Here is a 20,939-nt window from a genome sequence, read left to right on the forward strand (position 1 = left end):
CTCGGCCCCATCGCACCAAGCGAGGTCCGAGGAGGGCCCTGCCCGAGAGCGCTCAGGGGCTGGGTCTAAGGTGAGAGACGGCGGCTGCATACGATAGACCGGGGGGCCTGTGTCCGTCAATCGGGAAGCACAATAGGAGGCGCCTTCTGCCACCGCCTTCCTTGGTGCCCCCGGGCCAAATGTCCCCGCATCGCCGGCACCGGCGTCCAGGCGCATCACCCAGGTCTCCTCTAGGTCAGGCCCCCGCTGTCCGGGCCGGGGTTAAGCGCAAATAGTCTGGGCGCGTGTCTCTCCCCTCCCCAATGGAGAAGGAGGCGTCTCGCCTCCCCCTAGGGCCGCCTCAGCCACTCGGATTCGGGGCGGGGCGGGGCCCGGAGGTTTATGCTCCTAAACGCGCCTCCCCCCCCGGGCAGCGCCTCCGCAGCAATTGCGAGACAATCCCGCCCTGGGGCTGCCCCGTCCCTGCCGGAGCGGGGACCCCCCCTTCCCGGAGCCGGTCCCTGCCTGCGCCGGGGATGAGGAAGGACCCCGGGGTCCTCCCCAGCCCTGGTTGCCGCTGTGCGTCCAGGCGGCGCCATGGCTGCGGCTGGGGGCGGCCGCGTGGCCGGGGATGCATCGCAGGTAGGCGCGGGGGCCCCGGCATCTGGGGGCCGCGACCTCCCCAGCGCGGGGCCCGGCTTGGCAGCGTGCGCGGGGCGCTCGGTTGGTTCAGGGTCAGAAAGCTCCGCGCTCTGCTGGACCCAGCTCTTGAGGCCACTTTATAAATTGCATCGGGGATTGGTGCTGACTGGGAGGGACGAGCGCCGCACGCTGAGTTACCTGACACATTCCTGCAGCAGCTGAGATTTCTTTGGTGATCACCCATCAAGTATTGATTGTCCTATCCCAACTCAAAATCGGGCAAAATGAAAGCCTGATGTGATGCATTCATAGTAGTTAAATAAGGGCCATAACTAAGGGTAAGATTTTTGTCATGGATATTTTTAGTAAAAGTCATGGACAGCTCACAGGCAAAAAAGAAAATACTTGTGACAAAATGGGGATCTGTGGGTCCCCACACTGCCTGAAGCTGGCAGCTGCACAGGGACTAGGAGCTGCTTGCAGCAGCAGGGGGTTGTGGGGAATCTTTGCTGCCTGCAGTTCCAGGGGCTCCTGCTGCCCCTGGTGCCTGGGGATTCCCCCACCAGCTCCGGGAGCCCCCACTGCAGCAGCCAAGAGGTCAGGGGATTCCTCTGCCAGCGGTGGCAGCTGGGATCTCTGGGGGTTCCGTGTCCGGGAGCTCAGGGGTACCCCGCTGCCCATGGCAGTTTGGAGTTCCTGGAGTTGCCAGAGACAGCAAGGGTACCCCGCAGCTCCCTGCCTCCATGGGCGGCAGGGGACCCAGCAGCTCCCAACCACCTCAGGCTGAAGTCACGGAGGTCACTGGAAGTCACAGAATCCGTGGCCTCCGTGACTAAATTGTAGCCTTAACCATAATGCACCAAGATGTGTTTTAGTCAATTTTAGTTTTATAATCCTTCTATCAGTCTTAAATGTTCAAATAATTTTCATACGTAAGAGCAACTAGAACAAATCATGTTTTGGGACAAACAAAGAAATCTATCTTGGGACAAATCTTGGATACATTTATCTGTATTTTTAATTTCATGTAGATTATGTATGTCAATAGTTGCTTTTACTAAATTACCGTATATGCTCATTCATTAGTTGGTTCATTTATAAGCTGACCCCCCAATATGGTTAGGTAAAAATGGCAAAAACTGTATGACCCTTTCATAAGCCAACCCTATATTTCAGGGGTTGGCAAACTTTGGCTCCTGGCCCATCAGGGTAAGCTGCTGGCAGGTCAGGACATTTTGTTTACCTGGAGCGTTCACAGGCACGGAGCCCCCTCAGCGCCCAGTGGCTGGGAACAGCGAACCGTGGCCACAGGGAGCTGAGGGGCTCCATGCCCGCAGACACTCCAGGTAAACAAAATGTCAATGTATTAGATATTCAATTTAATAATTCATAGAGTTTAAAATCATCAGATTTTGGTGTAGACCCGTTTATAAGCCAACCCCATGCTCTTTGATGCGTCATTTTTTTTGCCAAAAATATTCGGCTTCTGAACGAGTATATACAGTAAAACGTGCTTTAAAATATTGTAGCAATCCAAAGAATACTTGTGGTGATTTACTGCAAGGATCTGGTGCCTTAGAAACAGCTATTGTGAAATATCATCTGTATGATTTCTTCTGCAGATGTCTGGTTCATTGCACTTGTTTGTAAGGGAAAATATACATATTGTCCCTAAGATTTTGTCAAGGGAAGACACATATTTAATACATTGCATATTCACCCTAGTGTCCTAAAATAGCATTGGTGGTCCACTGTCTTTTGGATTGTAAAACTATTGAAAACTGTCTTCCAAAGTCCTAATGGGCTTATTAAACTTAATTAAATTAATTTAATTAAATTAAACAAATTACCTTATAGTACAATATGAAAATTAATTTAACACATTTTGAGACCTTAAGGTAGTACAAATGGTTGGAGTCAAATGGGAAAAACAAATTTTCCTTGACACCCTAGACTCTATTGCCTTTAAAAAAATAACTTTTAATAAAGTATCTAATTCCCAGATAGACAAAGTGGGTGAGGTAATATCGTTTATTAGACCAACTTCTGTTGGTGATGGAGACAAGCTTTTGAGCTTACACAGAGCTTACACTTTTGGAGGTCTGGGAAACTTACTCAGAGTGTCACAGTTAAGTAAGTTTCCCAGACATGAAGAAAAGCTCTCAGTAGGCTCAAAAGCTTCTCTCTCTCACCAACAGAAGTTGGTCCAAAAGAGATTACCTTACTCACCTTGTATCTCTAATATCCTGGACCAACACAGCTATTTTATGCATCTATTGTGCATATATAAATTGCGGCTCTCCACCCCAGAAACAGCTGCACATCAATGTTGTAAGTAAAATCCATTAATATTGTAAATTCTAATAAGAGGACATTTCAACAACTTCGCTAACATTGGATACATAATAGTATTCATTTTCTGAGTGCTGTTATTTAGTATACTTCTTCCCTGTGTTTTTTAGTTTTATACTCGACAGGTGCTCCATGTAGTATGTCTGATATTTGAACAGTAAAGCAAAGCTGAGTTGCAAAAGTCCCAGGTGAACTATGAATGAGTCTGTGACACAGTACTCACCCTCAGGAACTACATACATGTTTTTTTATTTAATATTCCATTGTATTTATAAAATTAGTGATTATAATAAAATGTTTTCTCTGAAAGAAATATTAAAATGGAGCAATTAAGATGAGAGGTAAGCAGCATCTGAGGCATTCTCGCGTCTTAAAATGGTAGGAATGTGAAGCTAGTCAAGTGATCTGGTGAGGTGAACATTCCTTTTTTGATATTATTTAAATGCTAATTAAAAAGAAAACAGATCTAAAACTTATACAGTATGATCCATACATATTCATAATCATAGTTGATATAGCCCATTACTAAAATTAGGACTTTTGTTATTGTAATTCAAATTTAAATCTTGCAAAATAACCCTACACAAAAATCATTCAAGAGGACGACGTATGTATCACACAGACTTTTAAAAGCATGTCATACACATACTCCTAGAAATGATGGGAAACATTCCTTTATTTGGCACTCAGTGGCAACTCTTTGGTCATGTGATATGAATTTACAATGCAAGTTTGTGGTAGTGGTTATGGTGGGATAGATGCATAGGAAGTTAGCCTATGTGTAACTTCACAAAGAGAAGAATTAATTGCCTTCAAAACATTTGAAGGATGTGAACACTAAGGATGGGCAAATGTATTTAGGGCATGGTAGGAGAAATAAGAAAAAAATTATGCTAGTTTGTGATCATAAGGATAGTTATCCTGTACTGTCCTGTGGATGGACTAGATGACCTAATCTTTCTCTTTTATTGCTAATCTTGGTGGGATCGATCTAAAGTTCCCATCGCTGAGCTTTGGACCAGGCCTTCTAACTATGAATGCCATCTGATTTTTTGTTTTTCTAACGTGGCCCACATGAAATGTCCAGGGCAGCACACAAACATGCCGTCAGTCTTTAGTTCAGGCACCAGTGAGGTTTTTTTGATTTTGAAGTCCTTCTGTATAAATCAGATATCATCTCATGCAATTGTTTCCAACATTTATAAGTGGACAATTATTATTTTTAAGGACAAGTTACATCCAAGAAACCTGATTCCGGAGCTCTGTAAGCAGTTTTATCATTTAGGATGGGTCACAGGAACTGGTGGAGGAATCAGCTTGAAACATGGGTAAGTGGCGGTTTTGAAAGCGATAACTATACAGATGATGGGGTCAATTGAATAAGCAGTGAGTGCACTACAATTCATGAAGGATGGCTGAAATTCAGAAGTGAGGCATTAGACAAAGATATGTTGCAGAGATATCATTCTTGGTCTCTGAGGAGAAAGGAATACTTCTTGTATTCAGATAAATCCTGAAGACATATTAATGGGAGATAATTTAGGCAGGTTGGGCAACAAGAAGACTTGCAGTAAACAATTTTTTGGTGTGTATACAGTACTAAAAAGTATACAATTAGGAACCACTTTGCTATATAATTTTGCATGAAATTTACCATTGTCTATTCAGCTTGATAAGTTTGAAGTTAATAATGGATACAGAGCTCCTCGTAGTGGCCATTGAAAGAAAGGAACAGTAATCATAATTAAGGCTAAGTTTTAGTCACGGGTATTTTTAATAAAAGTCATGGACAGGCCACAGGCAGTAAACAAAAATTCATGGGCCCGTGACCTGTCTATGACTTTTACTAAAAATACCCCTGACTAAAACTAGGGGGAGGACTCGGGGGGGTGCCTCAGGTGCTGGGGAGGGGGGTGCAGCCCAGGGAAGAGCTGCAGGTGCTGGGGGGGGGGCCAAGTCATGGCCCGGGGGGCACTGGGGGTGCTGGGGAGGGGGGCGTGGGTGCTGGGGGGGGGAGGAGTCGTGGCCTGTGGGGGGGGGCACGGATGCTGGGGAGGGGTTTGGTTGGGCTTTGGCAGGCTTCCTACCCAGCTCCTGGGAAGCAGTGACCCCAGCTCCCTAGCTCCACGTGCTGCCTCCGCTCCGCCCCAAGCCCCAGTTCTGCAGCTCCCATTAGCTGGGAACCGTGGCCAATAGGAGTTGCCGGGACGGTGCCTGCGGGCAGAGGCACAAGTGGAGCTAGGAGCTCCCACCCCACAGGTAAGCAGCGGCCCTGAGCCCCCACACACCCAAACTCCTGCTGCCGGGGGACAGGAGGGCCCTGAGACTGCCCCAGCAGCAGCCAGTGCAATTGACTCGGGGGCTGTCCAAGCTGCTCAGGTAGCTCCTGGGCCAGCCGCACAGGCTGCTGCAGAAAGTCACGAAATCCATGACCTCCGTGACCTCCGTGACAAACACAGAGCCTTAGTCATAATTACACCACAGATGTATTGTTAGTCCAAGATTAATGTGATCTGAAGTCACAAAGTAGTGAAACACTGAGACTTGTCAGTACCCCTCACCTCACCACATGCATGCAACTACGTTGCTGTTCAAGCATCTGATCTGAAGTAGAGGACATTGATTTTAAAAGTGTGAGATTAAGCATCTCAAAAGACTGCTATATTTTTTACAGAGTGTAATGGTGTATTAGTCTGAGCACAGTTAGAGCACATTTAGAACTGTCCTTACTTCTGAGGTGTGTGCTGACATTGACTACCTTTGTTGCCTTGGCCAGATTATTTAACCTCTCTGCCTCATTTTCTGTCTGAGACAAGGTGGGTGAGGTAATACCTTTTATTGGACCAGTTTCTATTGGTGAGAGAAACAAGTTTTCATCATCGTTACTCGCTGGTGGAATCTAATTTAAAATAATTGCACTAGTTTGCATATAGCACAGTATATGGAAAATCGTTCTATTACTCTTGGTCAACTGTCCTGCATTTCAAATACTGTATTCTATTGTCAGCTCTTCATTAAACATTTAATTTTAAAACAAGACATTTTTCTTTTCGAAAGGAGGTACATAGCAATCAAATAGTAATTGATTGCTTAACATTCTACTTTCTTAGTTATCTTGCTCATAGAATGGCACCAAGTATCAGTGAATTAAATTCATTACCTATTTGCAGTATTAATGTATTAATACTAATCCATTAAAACCACTTACTTTTTTATCGCAGATATCATGTGTTTTGTCAAGATAAGTATACTATCTTGAAAGTTATATCTTATTCAAAGGACTCTGTCTACTCCATAAATATGAACTCCATATTTTCCTTAGGAAACTAATACAGTCTTTGTCCTGAAATTGTTGGAAATGTATCTGTAGATTTACTAATTGTTCACTAGGTGTCTCTGTACTATAGATTTTAAAATAAGGCCTTTGAAGATGAATCGTGATTACAAATATTATCTGATATTTTATTCCCTTTTTATGGCCTTTACTGAAAATATTTCACATCCTATTTTTAAATAATTTTAATTTATGTAAAGTTGTTGAAATTCTTCATTCACATAAGCCTTGCAAGCTTTAGGTATTTCCACTTGAACATAAATTGTTCAATGTATTGAATTGTTCAATGTTTTCTTCTGTGTGAATTAAATATATTTATTCATATATTAAAACATATATAATACAATTTAGTGGTTACCACATAAATAAGTGTATTTCCCAGTAACTAAAGGTGTTGACAAACACTAATAGCTAATTGAAATTAAACTATACATATAGGTTTGGCACTGTTTTTTTTCTTGCATCACTCAGTGTCTACTTGCAATTTCCCTTCTGTTTCACTTTGATTCTAACTAATGTGGGGTGTGGGTTTTTGGTTTTTTCCATCAGTGATACAAATATACTTAGTTAAATCTGTAGGCAGGTTGAAAGGGCTATTTATATCTAGGATATTCTCAGAGCTTCCAACTGCTCTAGTAAGATCAGTGTCACACATTGAAAACCATCTGTATGTGAATGTGTGGTGGGAGGACAAGTGCGGTTGCTCATCATGTGCTGTGTAAGTTAATTCTTTATCAATAAAGGGTACAGTACTAAAATGGCTCTAGCAAATTAGACAATTTGAAGAATATATATCTCATACATGGAGCTAAATTCTATATCTTTTCCTAGAGATGAAATCTACATTGCGCCATCAGGAGTCCAAAAGGAAAGAATTCAAGTATGTAAAACTTTTATTTTTTACCTCAGAACTCATCCTTGAAAAGGAACAAAATTACTTGTAGTGAGCTGTTTATTCTGAATGTTCTTTCAAAGCAGTTTTGGGTTTTTTTCTTGTTGTGAAGTCTGAAACACCTTATTATTACTGACTAGCTACCTGAGACCACTGATGATTTCTCCTAGTTATTATGTGATCTCAGAGCAGCAATTCAGTACTTGTTCAGTGGCATATGTAGGTTACTCCTTTTGAGTTTTCTTGTCCTAAATTAGTACTGACCATGAGATCTGAAATCTCCTTCATCCCCAGATTTGTTCTGGAACAGCCCAACATTCCGCTAGTTTGCTACTGTTTTAGTTAACAATGTATACATGCAATTGGGTAACTGTGTGTTAAAGCTTCTGTTCTAAATATTTTTATTAGGGCTTTCAATTAATCGCATTTAACTCATGTGATTAACTCAAAAATTAATAGTGATTAAAAAATTAATTGCAGTTTTAATTGCACTGTTAATCAATAGAATACCAATTGAAATTTAGTAAATATTTTGGATTTTTTCTACATATTTATATATATTGTATTCTGTGTTGTAACTGAAATCAATGTGTATTATTGTTTGTAACAAATATTTGCACTGTAAAATTTAGAAACAGAAGAAATAGTATTTTTCAATTCACCTTATACACATACCATAATGCAATTTCTTTGTCATGAAAGTGCAACTTACAAAGGAAGATTTTTTTTTGTTACATAACTGCACTCAAAAACAAAATAATATAAAACTTCAGAGCCTACAAATCCACCCAGTCCTACTTCTTGTTCAGCCAATTGCTAAGACAAACAAGTTTGTTTACATTTACAGGAAATAATGCTGCCCTCTTCTTATTTACAATGTCACCAGAAAGTGAAAACATTTTGTAGCTGCCATTGCAAGCTATTTATGTGCTAGATATGCTAAATATTCGTATGCCCCTTCATGCTTCTGCTACCATTCCAGAGGACATGCATCCATGCTGATGACACTAATTTAAAAAAATAATTTGTTAATTAAATTTGTGACTGAATTCCTTGGGGGAGAATTGTATGCCCCCAGCTCTGTTTTACTGCATTCTGCCATATATTTCATGTTATAGCTGTCTCAGATGATGACCCAGCACACATTGTTCATGTTCAGAACACTTTCACTAGAGATTTCACAAAACGCAAAGAAGGTACCAATGTAAGATTTCTAAAGATAAATACAGTAGGCGACCCAAGGTTTAAGAATCTGAAGTGTCTTCCAAACTCTGAGAGGGTTGAGGTGTGGGGCATGCTTTCAGATGTCTTAAAAGAGCAACACTCTGATTCAGAAACTACAGAACCCAAAACACCAAAAAAGAAAATCAACTTTCTGCTGGTGGCATCTGACTCAGATGATAAAAACGAACATGCGTCGGTCCGCACTGCTTTGGATTATTATCGAGCAGAACCCGTCATCAGCATGGACTCATGTCCCCTGGAATGGTGGCTGAAGCATGAAGGGACATATGAATCTTTAGCACAGCTGGCATGTAAATATCTTGCGACACTGGCTACAGCAGTGCCAAGAGAATGCCTGTTCTCACTTTCAGGTGACGTACACAAGAAACAGGCAGCATATCTCCTGCAAATATAAACAAACTTGTTTGTCTGAGTGATTGGCTGAACAAGAAGTAGGACTGAGTGGACTTGCAGGCTCTAAAATTTAACACTGATATTTTTTTTAATATAATTCTACATTTGTAAGTTCAACTTTCATGATAAAGAGATCACACTACAGTTACTTGTATTAGCTGAATTGAAAAATACAATTTTTTGTTTTTTTACAGTGCAAATACTTGTAATCAAAAATAAATATACAGTGAGCACTGTACACTTTGTATTCTGTGCCTTTCATAATGACAGGTTTCAGAGTAGCAGCTGTGTTAGTCTGTATCCGCAAAAAGAACAGGAGTACTCGTGGCACCTTAGAGACTAACAAATTTATTTGAGCATACACTTTCATGGGCTACATCCCACTTCATCGGATGTATCTGTATCTGCATGCATCCGATGAAGTGGGCTGTAGCCCATGAAAGCTTATGCTCAAATAAATTCGTTAGCCTCTAAGGTGTTACAAGTACGCCTGTTCTTTTTGTATTCTGTGTTGTAATTAAATATATTTGAAAATGTAAAAAACATCCAAAAATATTGAAATAAATGGTATTCTTTTATTGTTTAACTGTGTGATAAATCACAATTTTTTTAATCGTGTGATTAAATTGCTATTTTTAATTGCTTGACAGCCCTAATTTGTATTTGTTTGTATGTAAATCTTTCTTTCTCTAGGGCTGCTCTGTAGACAGATAGGATCTCCCCAGATCAAGATGACCTTAGTCCAGTGGTGGGCAACCTGTGGCCCATGGACCGAATGCAGCCCACCAGGGTAATGTAATTGCAGGCCGCTATTCCCAGCCAATGGGAGTTGTGGGAAGCGGTAGGCCGCAGGGACATGCTTGCTGCTGCTTCCCGCAGCTCCTACTGTCTGGGAACGGCAAACTGCAGCCACTGGGAGTTGTGAGGGGCCGTGCCTGCAGCGGTCAATGTCAGATAAATGTCTTGCAGCCCACAGTCAGATTACCCTGATGGGCCACAGGTTGCCCACCACTGCCTGAGTCTATCTCAGTTCCTCTCCCTTAAGAATAAAAACAGAAGAACTGCTGGAGATGAATAGTAAATACTGCCAGCTGATTTATGATGCTAGGGACTCCTCCGAAACAGAAACATATGTGGAGTAAGAATCACTACTCCACATCTCCATCTGAGATAATACAATAAAGGATGATAGAAATCCTCTCCATGATTGAGACTTGGGTTTCCACATAATGATCATTAAATGTATTTGCAGAAGAAAAGATAGGGGGAAAGATATATTCTGGCATGATGCATAATTGATTTTAAATAAAAAAATCTTTGTGCTTAATCTCATGGAGTAATTGTTTAAGAACAGTTTATTAATGCAAAAATACCGTTTATGTAAAGCTGCCAAAAGCAAGCCTGTTTTCTAGGTATCTCCCCAGAAGAAAAGTAAATCTATTTTGGGGAAGAGTGTCCCAGTTTAAGCAGTTCTGCCTCTCTCACAGCCCGAAGATATGTTTGTTTGTGACATAGAAGAACGGGACATCAGCAGCCCTCCACCACACAAGAAACTAAAGAAAAGCCAATGCACGCCTCTCTTTATGAATGCTTACACCATGAGAGGTATGCAATAAATGCATTTGAGTCAGACAATAATAAATCAATATAAATCAGTTCATGAAATGGAAACTCCTAAGTCATAAGTGTAGCGTCACTGGAATTTAATATTGCCTTAATTGGAAAATACTGTTGTAGCTAAATTTGTAGTCTCATGGCCTTGCAGTAGTTTCATACCAATAGATTTTAGGCCATATTACAATCTTTTGCAGTTGTAAAGGTTAGCAATTGTAATAGCTAGTACAATGGTGTAAGAAATGTAAAGCTATTAAGATTCCAAATTATTGACAGAACATGTATTTACTTTACAATTATAAATATTTTGAAAAACAAAACTTTTCCCTTTTCTCTAATTACAGTACAGGCCAAGTCATGAGTTTAGGATTCTATTTCTCTTGCATCTGTTGATATCAGAAATGCCAGTAATAGTACAGCGAGTGCAACTCTCACAATTGTTTGCTACATTAAGTGGAAGCAGCGTGCCCCACATCAGTACTTTGAGAGAAACAAACCCACATGGGATCTAGTAATAGGCATGACATTTCATGCCTGACTGCAGTAAACTTGGATTAGAGGCCCTGTTTGTCTGTCTACTATTTCAATCCAATTCATCCTAATGTGAAAAAGACAATTTAATCTCTTTATCTAATGCCTCTGGTCCCATTTAGAAATATATATTAATCTAACACTTCTGCACTTTCTACACATTTTTATCAGTTTAATTTAATGGAATTTGATTTTAGCAGTAGTTGAAGGTTTTATGCAATTGTATGATATTTGTGTCTTTTGTCCTCCTTCCTGCCCCCCTCTCGCGCCCCCCCCCCCAAAAAAAAGATTTTAGGAGTCTATTCTTGTTTTCATGTAAAGGAAACTTGCACATGGAGAGCCTTTGCATATCCAAAGGAAAACTTGCAATTTTCAGCAACATTGCAGGTTATACCTTGTGATTCCTGTGCTTGACCTTTCCACCACACCACAATATAAAAATAAAATGATTGAAAGTGATGTCAGGGAACCAATATGCTCCAGAGCAGGGGTGAAAGTAACTCCGGACAGTTACTGGTATGGGGCCGGGGCGGGATCTCGGGCAGAAGTAGGGTGACCAGATGTCCCGATTTTATAGGGACAGTCCTGATTTTTGGGTTTTTTTTCTTATATAGGCTCCTATTTCCCCCCCCCCCCATCCCAATTTTTCACACTTGCTGTCTGGTTGCTCTAGGCAAAAGGGGCGGGGATGGGGGTCAGCATCCCCCTGCCAGCCCTTCCAGGCCACCTGGCCCGCGCCACCCGGGGCTCCAGTGGCAATTTTAAAGGGCCCGGGGCTCCGTACGCTGCTGCCCTGGTAGCAGCAGCAGCATCCGGATCCCCAGGCCCTTTTAAATCGCTGGCCACAGTGCAGCTGCTCCCTTTGACCTCCCTCCCCTGCCTGTCAGCAGCCGAGTGGGGGACAAAAGGGGCAGAGATGTTAAAGCGCTGCTGGGTCCTTTGCCATGGCAGCACTTTAACGTTGTTGCACCCTCCTCGTTGGCCCTGCCAGGGGGGCGCAGCAACACTAAAACGCTGCCGCAGCAACGCTTTAACGTCCCTGCCCCTTTTTTCCTCCCCTGTCGGCGGCCCTGCTGGTGCAGATCCTACATACCATACGGGCCGGTGCGGGTTCTTACCAGTACCCCGTACTGGCCCATACCAGCTCGCTTTCACCCCTGCTCCAGAGAGAAATAGCTGTACATCAAAGAAACTCTCCTTCTCTTCTGAGTTCTTTCAGTCTTCTTTGCACTCTTCTGCCACAAATAAGTCAAATTTTTAATTCTTTAGGACCTCAGCGCACTTTGGTGATGTAATTAAAATGTTTCAGTCATATCAGCAGATGGAAATGTAAAATAGATCCGTGAGGGAAAGGTTTGCCTGGAAGTTGCACTAAAACCATCCACTGACACCCTAAAGATAGCTCTCACTGTTCTTTGTAGATTACAGAATACTTCCTATTAACATACCTTTTGGTTGCTCTAAAGAACAGACTATGTTCCTTGTCTAGTCCATTAGCAAGGATGTTCAGCTGAAGGGTTGAAACTTATTTTCACATGTCAGTTTATCTTAATGGAAGGTAGGGAGTCACATTTCAATATAAAATACAGAGACATCCCTTTTCCTTCTCCTTCTAGGAGCTGGAGCTGTGATCCATACTCATTCAAAAGCTGCTGTCATGGCTACCCTTCTCTATCCAGGAAGTGAGTTTAGAATTACCCATCAGGAAATGATAAAAGGAATCAAGAAATGCACTTCAGGAGGGTATTACAGGTAGATTCCCATTTACAAGACTAATCCGGCGTACACTGTTTCTGCTAAATGTCGTCTTCAAAAATGTCAGTGTCTTTTGTGGTGTCAGCATTCAAGTGAGCAATATTTGTAATTAAGTCAGAGGAATGTTCACTAAGGGGCTGATTTAAATAAAACTCACCATGCTTTTCTTGGAGCAAAGCTAAAATCCAGTTGAGGAACATTAAACTGATTAGAGAAGAACAGTATTTTCCAGTGTTATGAATTTTCCTTACATTTCAATTTTCTGCTTTTATTGTGAATTTGAGTGACTCTGTGTACTAACAAAAGATGAGAGGCTGCCGTTTTTTAATACTGATGCCAGATATGGTGAAAAGATAGCAGTCCCAGCTTCCAGCATGCTGTCTCTGGGTGACCCTAACCTGATGAAAAGAAAACACTCTATGGCTAGGGTTAAAAAGTAACAAAACTTCTGTAACGATTCAGACATGACTTCCCCAGAGATGGTGCTGAATTATTCTAGATTTTTGTGTGGTGGTTCTCACAAAGCATTGAGTTGAGACTAGCACACTCATTTCAGATAGTGTGACAACAAGATGAGAAATTATGGGGTGTTAAAGGTATACACCTCTGCACTTTCTTGGTGTTAATTTTGTAACTAACATTTTTCCCAAAAACTTTTGGGAAGGCAGAAATGCATTGAGGTATTTACATTTTTAATGTATGGCAAAGGCATCTGATAGCACTGGATAGGCACTTTTTAATCTTGAATTTTGTATAAAAATTAATCCTTTTTTGGATTCAATTTTCAGGGGGTGTTTCTGGGTGTTGTTTTCTGGTGGTTGTTCAGGTAAATATTAAGGATGGGATTTTCAAAATATTTATCATTGGCCTAAATCTGATCTCACTGAAGTCAGCAGAAATTTTACCTTTGACTTAGTGGAAGCAGAGTCTGATTAAACAGTTTTGAAAATCCCCAACCCTCAATTATCTCAGGAAATCTTTAAAAAAAGAGTAGCATGAGCCTGGTCTCTCTCAATTTTTCTCTCAATAATAAAATAATACTTGACATGTGCATACCATCATTTATCTAAGAATCTTTGTAGAGCTTAATTCTCACAAACAACCTTGTGAAGCTGGTAAGTGGTTTTATAGAATCACACAGCCAGTGGCAGAGCTGGGACTGGAACCTAGGAGATGTTGCTCCCAGTCATCTGTTCTAACTACTAGCCAACACTTCAGCTCTTCTTTTAATTTCCAGGCTGTATGTGACTAGTAGGTGAGCTCACAAACATCGCTACAGTTGTTTCATTCATTAGACTGTAGAGTGCTTTGGGATGCCTTCAGCATGAAAGACTGTATAGAACCAGATTTTCTCTTTCTATAAATAAACACATCAAATACTAGATTTACTACTTTCAGCATTGCTTCATATCTATGATGTAGCTCCATCTTTTTTGAAGATGTTCTCCCACCATCTACTCAAAAAATACCTGTATGATCTTGATGGTGAATCTGGATTTGAACTAGAGATCTATTATATCTATTTAAACAAGTTTCTGCAAATATTAATTAATGTTCAAACAATGCCAAATATCCTAGTCTCTCTTTGCTACACACTATTGTGCAAGTTCCACTGAACAGCATGCAGCATCTTGCCTATAGTGCAGTGGTTCTCAAACTATTGTTTGCAGATTGCATGAATCCCACTGAGGACTCTGTCACAACAGAGAAACATCTTTAATTCATCAAGCACTGACACTTCTTTCTACCTGTATCCTTGGGCAGGACTCTGTCAGGGATTCCAAAGTCTTTTTTAGGCCAACCAAATCTAGACATTTTAATCCTGAGTGGCCGCTTCATATCTTTCTTTATTAAGTGTTTTTTTTTAAATAAATTCAGCCATGATCAAGTTAGTAGATGTTGCCAGTATTGGAGGGGTAACCAACACAGAAGAGGACAGACCAAAACTTCTAAGTGACTCAGACTGATGAAAGTAGTAAGGGCAGGCAATGAAAGGAGATTTAGTGCTGAGAAAAGTAAATTTCTAAATCCGAGGAGAGAGAATAAACAGCAGATACAAAATAATGATATGTAGGCAAGCAGTTACACAAAGTGCATTAAAGTATTTTTATTTTCTTTTGTCCTGAATACTGTTCAAGTATTCCCAGCGTAGTGTAACCCAGCACTATAGCTTTCATAGGGAAGGTAGTTGTATCAGGTTTTGAACCAGAAGTGTCCTTGAGAGGATATAACATAGCATTGTTCACAAGATGAAAGAGTTTGAGAATCACTGTTAAAGATGTTATCAAATCCTCTGCAAGTAATGAAGGGATTCCTCAATTGGGGAAAGCTTAGGACAATGGCTCTTAGATGTGGAAAAGAACTGCGATATCATCCATGCCATGTAAGAGCAGGAACAGAGTAGTCTCCTGATAGAGAACACTTCAAAACGCATTAGTTTTTAATTGCAATAATACTTCATTTTCTATTTAGATATGATGATAAGTTAGTGGTCCCCATTGTTGAGAACACACCAGAGGAGAAGGATCTCAAGGAACGAATGGCACATGCAATGAATGAATACCCAGACTCTTGTGCTGTATTGGTCAGACGTCATGGAGTTTACGTATGGGGAGAAACATGGGAAAAAGCCAAAACCATGTAAGTGCAATTTAAAGGTCATATCTGTTGCCATAGTAGCCCTGATATATTAATGGAGGTAGAATCACTGCGTATGCATCCCAGCCACAGTTAATAGTTCCTTCTCTTGGCTCAAACCACCAGTGACAATTGTCCCAGTCTACGGGGTTCCTGACAACTTCTTTTCATGTGGGAAGGGTCCTCCCCATATACACATCAGCTTCCAGGGAAGATCTCCAAGTTGCTTACATGGGCCCCTAGCAGTACCCTCCTCAACAGCCTCAGCCTACAGAGTCACACATGATGGACTGTTTGAAATAATATTTTTTTCCCATAAATGGGAGTCATTTCCCCACCGGCCAGTGGAGAGCTGTGCAGCACAAAGCCTGGGCACCACAGAAGCCTGGCTAACCCTCCCCCACCAGAGACTTTAATGTGGAGGTGGAGTGACTATTGCAATAAAGTGATAACAAATGTGAAAAATCAGGATGGGGGTGGGGAATAATAGACACTTATATAAGGAAAAGCCCCAATATTAGGACTTTCCCTATAAAATCGGGACATCTGATCACCCTAGATAGCGGGAGTGTGGTGGTGCCTGACCACTGTGCTATCAATGCTCAGTGTATAGAAGAAAAATGTTCACTTGTTAAACATATGCAACTTCCTAAAGATGCGGCCCAACTCCACATTTCTCCTGTTCTGTTTTTACTGAAGGTGCGAATGTTATGATTACCTGTTTGATATCGCAGTACAGATGAAGCAGCATGGACTAGATCCTGCAAAACATCCAGCTGAAGAAAACGGGATTGTATAAACTACTACAACAGGATCTGTACCCCCACCCACCCACCCAAAATTGCAGTGCAAAAAGTGGAAATGTATTTGTCAACCTTTCAAGCATTTATAACTCAGCACCCTTCTACTGCATCTAGTAGAGTCTGCTTTGTCTGTCAAAAGGTGAATTATAGCTTAAGTGTTTAATAACAGCAAGTGGAGGAAAACATAGCCCCCAATCCTGCAAGCTGATCTGTGCGAACAGACCCTTATGACCAGGTCTGCAGGATCAGGGCCATGCATAGCAATTCTGCTTCAGGGCTGGGTTTTTTCCCTTCAGTAGCAATTGTTGAATGCCATTTGATTAATTTCAATGGGCATGGTGGGTCACTTGTGTACCTTAGACAGAAAAACAACAGTGGATTTGGCTCCCTGTTGCCAAAGAATCAGTGTTTAATAGTAGCTGAAACTGTCTTAAAATTAAATGTCTTATAAAATGTAACTATCAGATTGTCATTTTTGTAGCTGTTTAAATATATAAACACATTAAATCAGTCTCTGAATGTTTTAAGCAGAATAAAGGAATTCAGAGCAGAAACCTTAACTCCACCTCAGTGTGCCTGACTTTGATAGAGCAGCATATAATACACATAGGCTAACCGTACACAGTCAGTTGTGCCTCCTATCTCTCTCTCAGGAATCAGGGCCTGCAGCAGAGCTAGTCTGGAGGGGCCAGCAGGCTGGCTCTTAAGCCAGCAGCAGCTTACTGGCTGTTCAATGCTCATTCCCACTGTTGTGCCTGCTCTTATGTTACTGCCTTGCACCCAGCCTTGTCTCTGTCTTACCCCTGCCTTGAACCTGCTTGCCTGCTACCCTGTTTGCTCCAGTTCTTGACCTCTGGCTTGATCTTTGGCTCCGGCTTCTAACTCCTGGCTTGACCATCAGCTCTGGTATTTAGCTCCTGACCCGTGGCTCTGGCTTCTGATTACTGACTCTGGCTTGACCCGTGGCTATGGTATCCAGTTCCTGCCCTCTGGCTTGAGCCTTAGCTCTGGTATCTAGCTCCTGACCCTGGGCTCCAGCTTCTGATTACTGACTTCAGCCTTGATCCACAGGTTTGGGTGTTCCTAATCCACCACGCAACTCTCAGATTCTGCTGCACATGGCCCAAGCCAGAAGGGGGCGTTATTCCACTCATTTGACAGCTGGATTCTACTAGTTATTCTTGACTGTGAGCTGGTTTGGAAGGAAAGGAGGGAGAGGTGTTTTTTTTTAAAAAAAAATTGCTGTGGATGAATATCTTCCAAAAATCACTTTTGATTTTCTCACTGCAATTCTAAGTTTCTGAAATGCTACACCTGCCAATGGAAAAAAAAAATTAAACTACTTTTTTTGCTCTTACAACTTTCTCTTTATAACGTCACAATCATGTAATTTTTTTTTATTATTATTTTGTAGAGTGGTGGGTTTGGTGTGGAAAACCTTAGGTGGTGCTGCAAATAAGTATTGAGCACAAATACACACTGATAAATTATAGTAAAAGATTGTAACTTTTTAATTTTCTTCTGCAACTTCTCTCTGTATTGAAATGATTTTTATTTATTAATTATTATTTTTGCCATCATAATTGCCTGCACTTGCTCTCTCAAAAGAGGGTTTTGGTTTGGTCAGACTTGGACATTTATTTTTGAAAGTCAATAAAAAGGGTAATGAAGATGTAGAGATGATGTGGGCAACAGTTCAGTCTCTATCTTCTGTTAAGTATATACTGGAAAAAGATACTAGGCACCATTATTGATGAAGGATTAATATATTTTAATTGTGATGTCTCTTTTATATTGTGGGATACTGCATTTTTTCTAGATCTGCTTCTAAATATTTAGCTGTGTGCTGGATTGTGGATCATAATTTCTGCAGGACTAATGACCCATGGTGGTTCTGTTAATAGTTGTCTGTTGCCGCCCAAGTAGAAAATTTCATTATCAGTTGACAAAATCTACACCACTGGGCTTGATACTTTTTTTTTAAAAATTGCAGAATTCAAAAATTCGATATGAAGCCCGAAGCACCAGTTGAACTATTAATTTGTTCCTAAGTGGTGTTAATCTTTTTTTTTTTTTTTTTTATCAAGCCTATAACTGATCACCTTGGAATCCTCTGCTAACTTAGATTCTCTTATGAACTAAGAAAAAGCTAACAATTCTATAGTTTGCCTGTGTGAATGAATTACTACAAGACTGATATTCTGTCTTAAGTTTTCCTTCACAAAGGAATTCACTTTCAATAAGATCTTGTTAAAGACCATTAGAATTTTAAAACAGCTTGATAAATGTCCTTATGACCATAGTTAACCATGGTAAAATTTCATCAAATGTCATGATTCAGGATATATACAATGCCATGAGGGTCAAAAAGTACATTATTCACTGAAATACAGTATTCCATAATAGTGCATTTTAGTATCTTCTTCCACTATATTGGGGAATGGCCAGTGTTGGAAGCAAGGAATCAGTTTGGATGGGCTAATGGTCTGATCAGATAGAGTAATTATGTTTCTATGAATACCTCTTTAAATCAAGAGCTACAGTATATAGAAATAAATTTTACTTTGTTCTATGAAAAAGATCAGTTGACTCTTTATTTTATTTTTATGTATGCCATAATGTCGACAGTCAGACTTGCCTTTTAGGGTGAGGAGAAATTCTCTCTCTTTTTTGTCTCTTGTGACGTTCTGCAGTTGTTCTCCCAGGCCTACTTAGAAACAAATTGTGGTGAGCTGAACTTGTCCTACAAATATGATGTTCTGTCTTGATCAACATTGGACTTTGTGATGTGACCAAAGGTCTGCAAATAGGCATGTTTAGTTAGGAATGACTTAATTGCAGGGAACATACCCACTATACATTTTGTAGGAAAATATACTGTTCCCTCCTTGGAAGAATTGAAGTACTTTCAACAGGAAGTAGTTAATCTTTCATCCCTTCAAATTCTCCTATCTTGCCCCTCCTTGAATAAGTTCCTTGAAAGAACTGCAGCCCTGGTGAATGTTTAGATGGACCCCGTCTGTCTCTGCAAGATGGAGTCTAAAGCCATGTCTAAACTACCACTTATGTCGGCAAAACTTACGTCACTCAGGGGTGTTAAAAAATACCCTCGAGCAACATAAGTTTTGCCTGCATAAGTGGCAGTGTGCACAGTGCTATGTTGGCAAGAGAGCTTCTCTCGCTGTCATAATTACTGTCACTCATTGAGGTGGTTTTATTGTGTTGACGGGAGAGCTCTCTCCTGTTGATACAGAGCGGCTGCACTATAAGCTTGGTAGTGTAGAAATGGCCTAAAGTGACCTCACACAAACTTCTACAGCAAAATTCACTGAGGAAAGCCTCAGTTTTGTCTTTCATTTCCCGCTTTCTACAAGTGACCAAATTTGTCTGTTCTTGGATACCTTACACTATTTAGGAAAAACAGCTATTGCACCGAGTCTGAGTGATCGCAGGTTGTTAATTATTTCTGTTTCCCCTATAATTCACCCTCTACTTTAAGAAAACTTCTGCTGGTAATGAAGTTCCCTTTCCCTGCTTCATTTAATCAAAGTGCCACTTTTCTTTTTCATTGATGATGGATTTCATATTTTCTCCCCAAATATGACTGAAAAGCTAATGAGCTATTTCCTGCTTGACTTCTTCTATTGTTTTTGGACCCCTATTTCCTTTTCAGTTACTTGTCTTTTTGTGGCTTAGACTTCATTATTTCTGTTATTTCACATATATGCCCATGTTGTATTAGCATATCTACTGAACTTCATGTAGCATCTGTATTTTCTTGGCTAATTTTTTTCATCACTAGATGTATTTCTCAGTACCAGACATTTGGGTTTGGTGGTGAGCATTCACTGCAGTCAGAGTGATGATCTGTGGGTTGCAGCAGGGACTGACAATAAGAACTCTTGTGTCCTTCTGACTCACTGTGTGATTTTTGGCCTGTCATGTAATCTTTCTGCTCTAATCATGCTCTGCTCCTGTTGTAGAGCTAATTAATGGGTGTAAAGAGTGTCAAGATGCTATATATGTGAAAGACATTAAGCAGCTTCTGTCTTCCTTAGTGCTGTTATCACCCTCAGAGATATGCTAGCAAACAGATTCATTGCTGATGTTTCAATCCAACTACAGGTAGTTTCTGTTTAAAATCTGATAGCTGATGGTGACCTCTGATACCATCTCTAAACTGCACCATCTCTTCAAAAGTTAATTCCTGTTAGTATTGAGTTAATTAAAAAAGGTTTTCAAGCCTAACATTTACAATCATAGTGGAACATAGTTATATTATTGTACAGTACTGATGTTTAAAACAAATACAAAAAAGCTTCACCAGCTTCTTGTTATATTGCTCCATTAGTACTGCAGTGACTGACCAGACTAGAGGGTACAAGGACAAGCATTTTTCTTGCTATCTTTGTTCTTCAAGATTTGTATGTTAATAACCAATAAATATTTGATCTGCTTTGACCTTTCTTTAACAGAGGTGTAAAGACTGCCCCTATAAAATTTCAGTGATAACATAACTCCCCATATTAATTTGTTCTCTTTCAATACATGCTTCCTCCACCCCCAGCTGTATTTTGTAACTGGCTGGAAGCTGAAGCTAGACAAATTTAGACTGGAAATAAGGTATAAATTTTTAACAGTGAAGGTAACTAATCACTAGAACAACTTTTCAAGGGTCATGGCATATTCTCCATCACTGGCAATTAAATCAAGATTGCATTTTTTTTTATAGACATGCTCAGTTCAAAGGGAACTATTGTAT

The 20,939-nt window shown here is 40.6% G+C and overlaps 2 protein-coding genes across 2 annotated transcripts in view; one reads left to right on the forward strand and one right to left on the reverse strand.

Annotated features, from left to right (window-relative positions):
* The window catches only part of PDHX (pyruvate dehydrogenase complex component X), a 93,945-nt gene extending 92,561 nt beyond the window's left edge, over positions 1–1,384 (reverse strand). Inside the window, exon 1 of the mRNA XM_045013255.1 lies at positions 1,381–1,384. The gene's annotated coding sequence lies outside the window, so the exon portion shown is untranslated. The remainder of the gene's footprint in view (positions 1–1,380) is intronic.
* On the forward strand, positions 405–20,633 carry LOC123368459 (APAF1 interacting protein). Its single transcript, XM_045013257.1, has 7 exons — positions 405–621; positions 4,201–4,301; positions 7,139–7,187; positions 10,325–10,442; positions 12,599–12,734; positions 15,210–15,377; positions 16,074–20,633. Exons 1-7 carry the CDS (start codon positions 577–579, stop codon positions 16,171–16,173), a joined length of 717 nt encoding a protein of 238 aa, XP_044869192.1. The 5' UTR covers positions 405–576; the 3' UTR covers positions 16,174–20,633.
* Positions 20,634–20,939: the final 306 nt, after the last annotated feature.

The sequence above is a fragment of the Mauremys mutica genome, chromosome 4 (genome assembly GCF_020497125.1).
Source record: "Mauremys mutica isolate MM-2020 ecotype Southern chromosome 4, ASM2049712v1, whole genome shotgun sequence".
In the NCBI taxonomy this organism is placed as follows: domain Eukaryota; kingdom Metazoa; phylum Chordata; order Testudines; family Geoemydidae; genus Mauremys; species Mauremys mutica.

Excerpts from the sequence above, each read along its gene's own strand:
- LOC123368459 (XM_045013257.1), top strand. The coding sequence starts at position 577 with ATGGCTGCGGCTGGGGGCGGCCGCGTGGCCGGGGATGCATCGCAG. Across the intron at positions 622-4,200 it reads TGGCCGGGGATGCATCGCAG|GACAAGTTACATCCAAGAAA; the intron begins GTAGGCGCGGGG and ends ATTATTTTTAAG. Across the intron at positions 10,443-12,598 it reads GAATGCTTACACCATGAGAG|GAGCTGGAGCTGTGATCCAT; the intron begins GTATGCAATAAA and ends TTCTCCTTCTAG.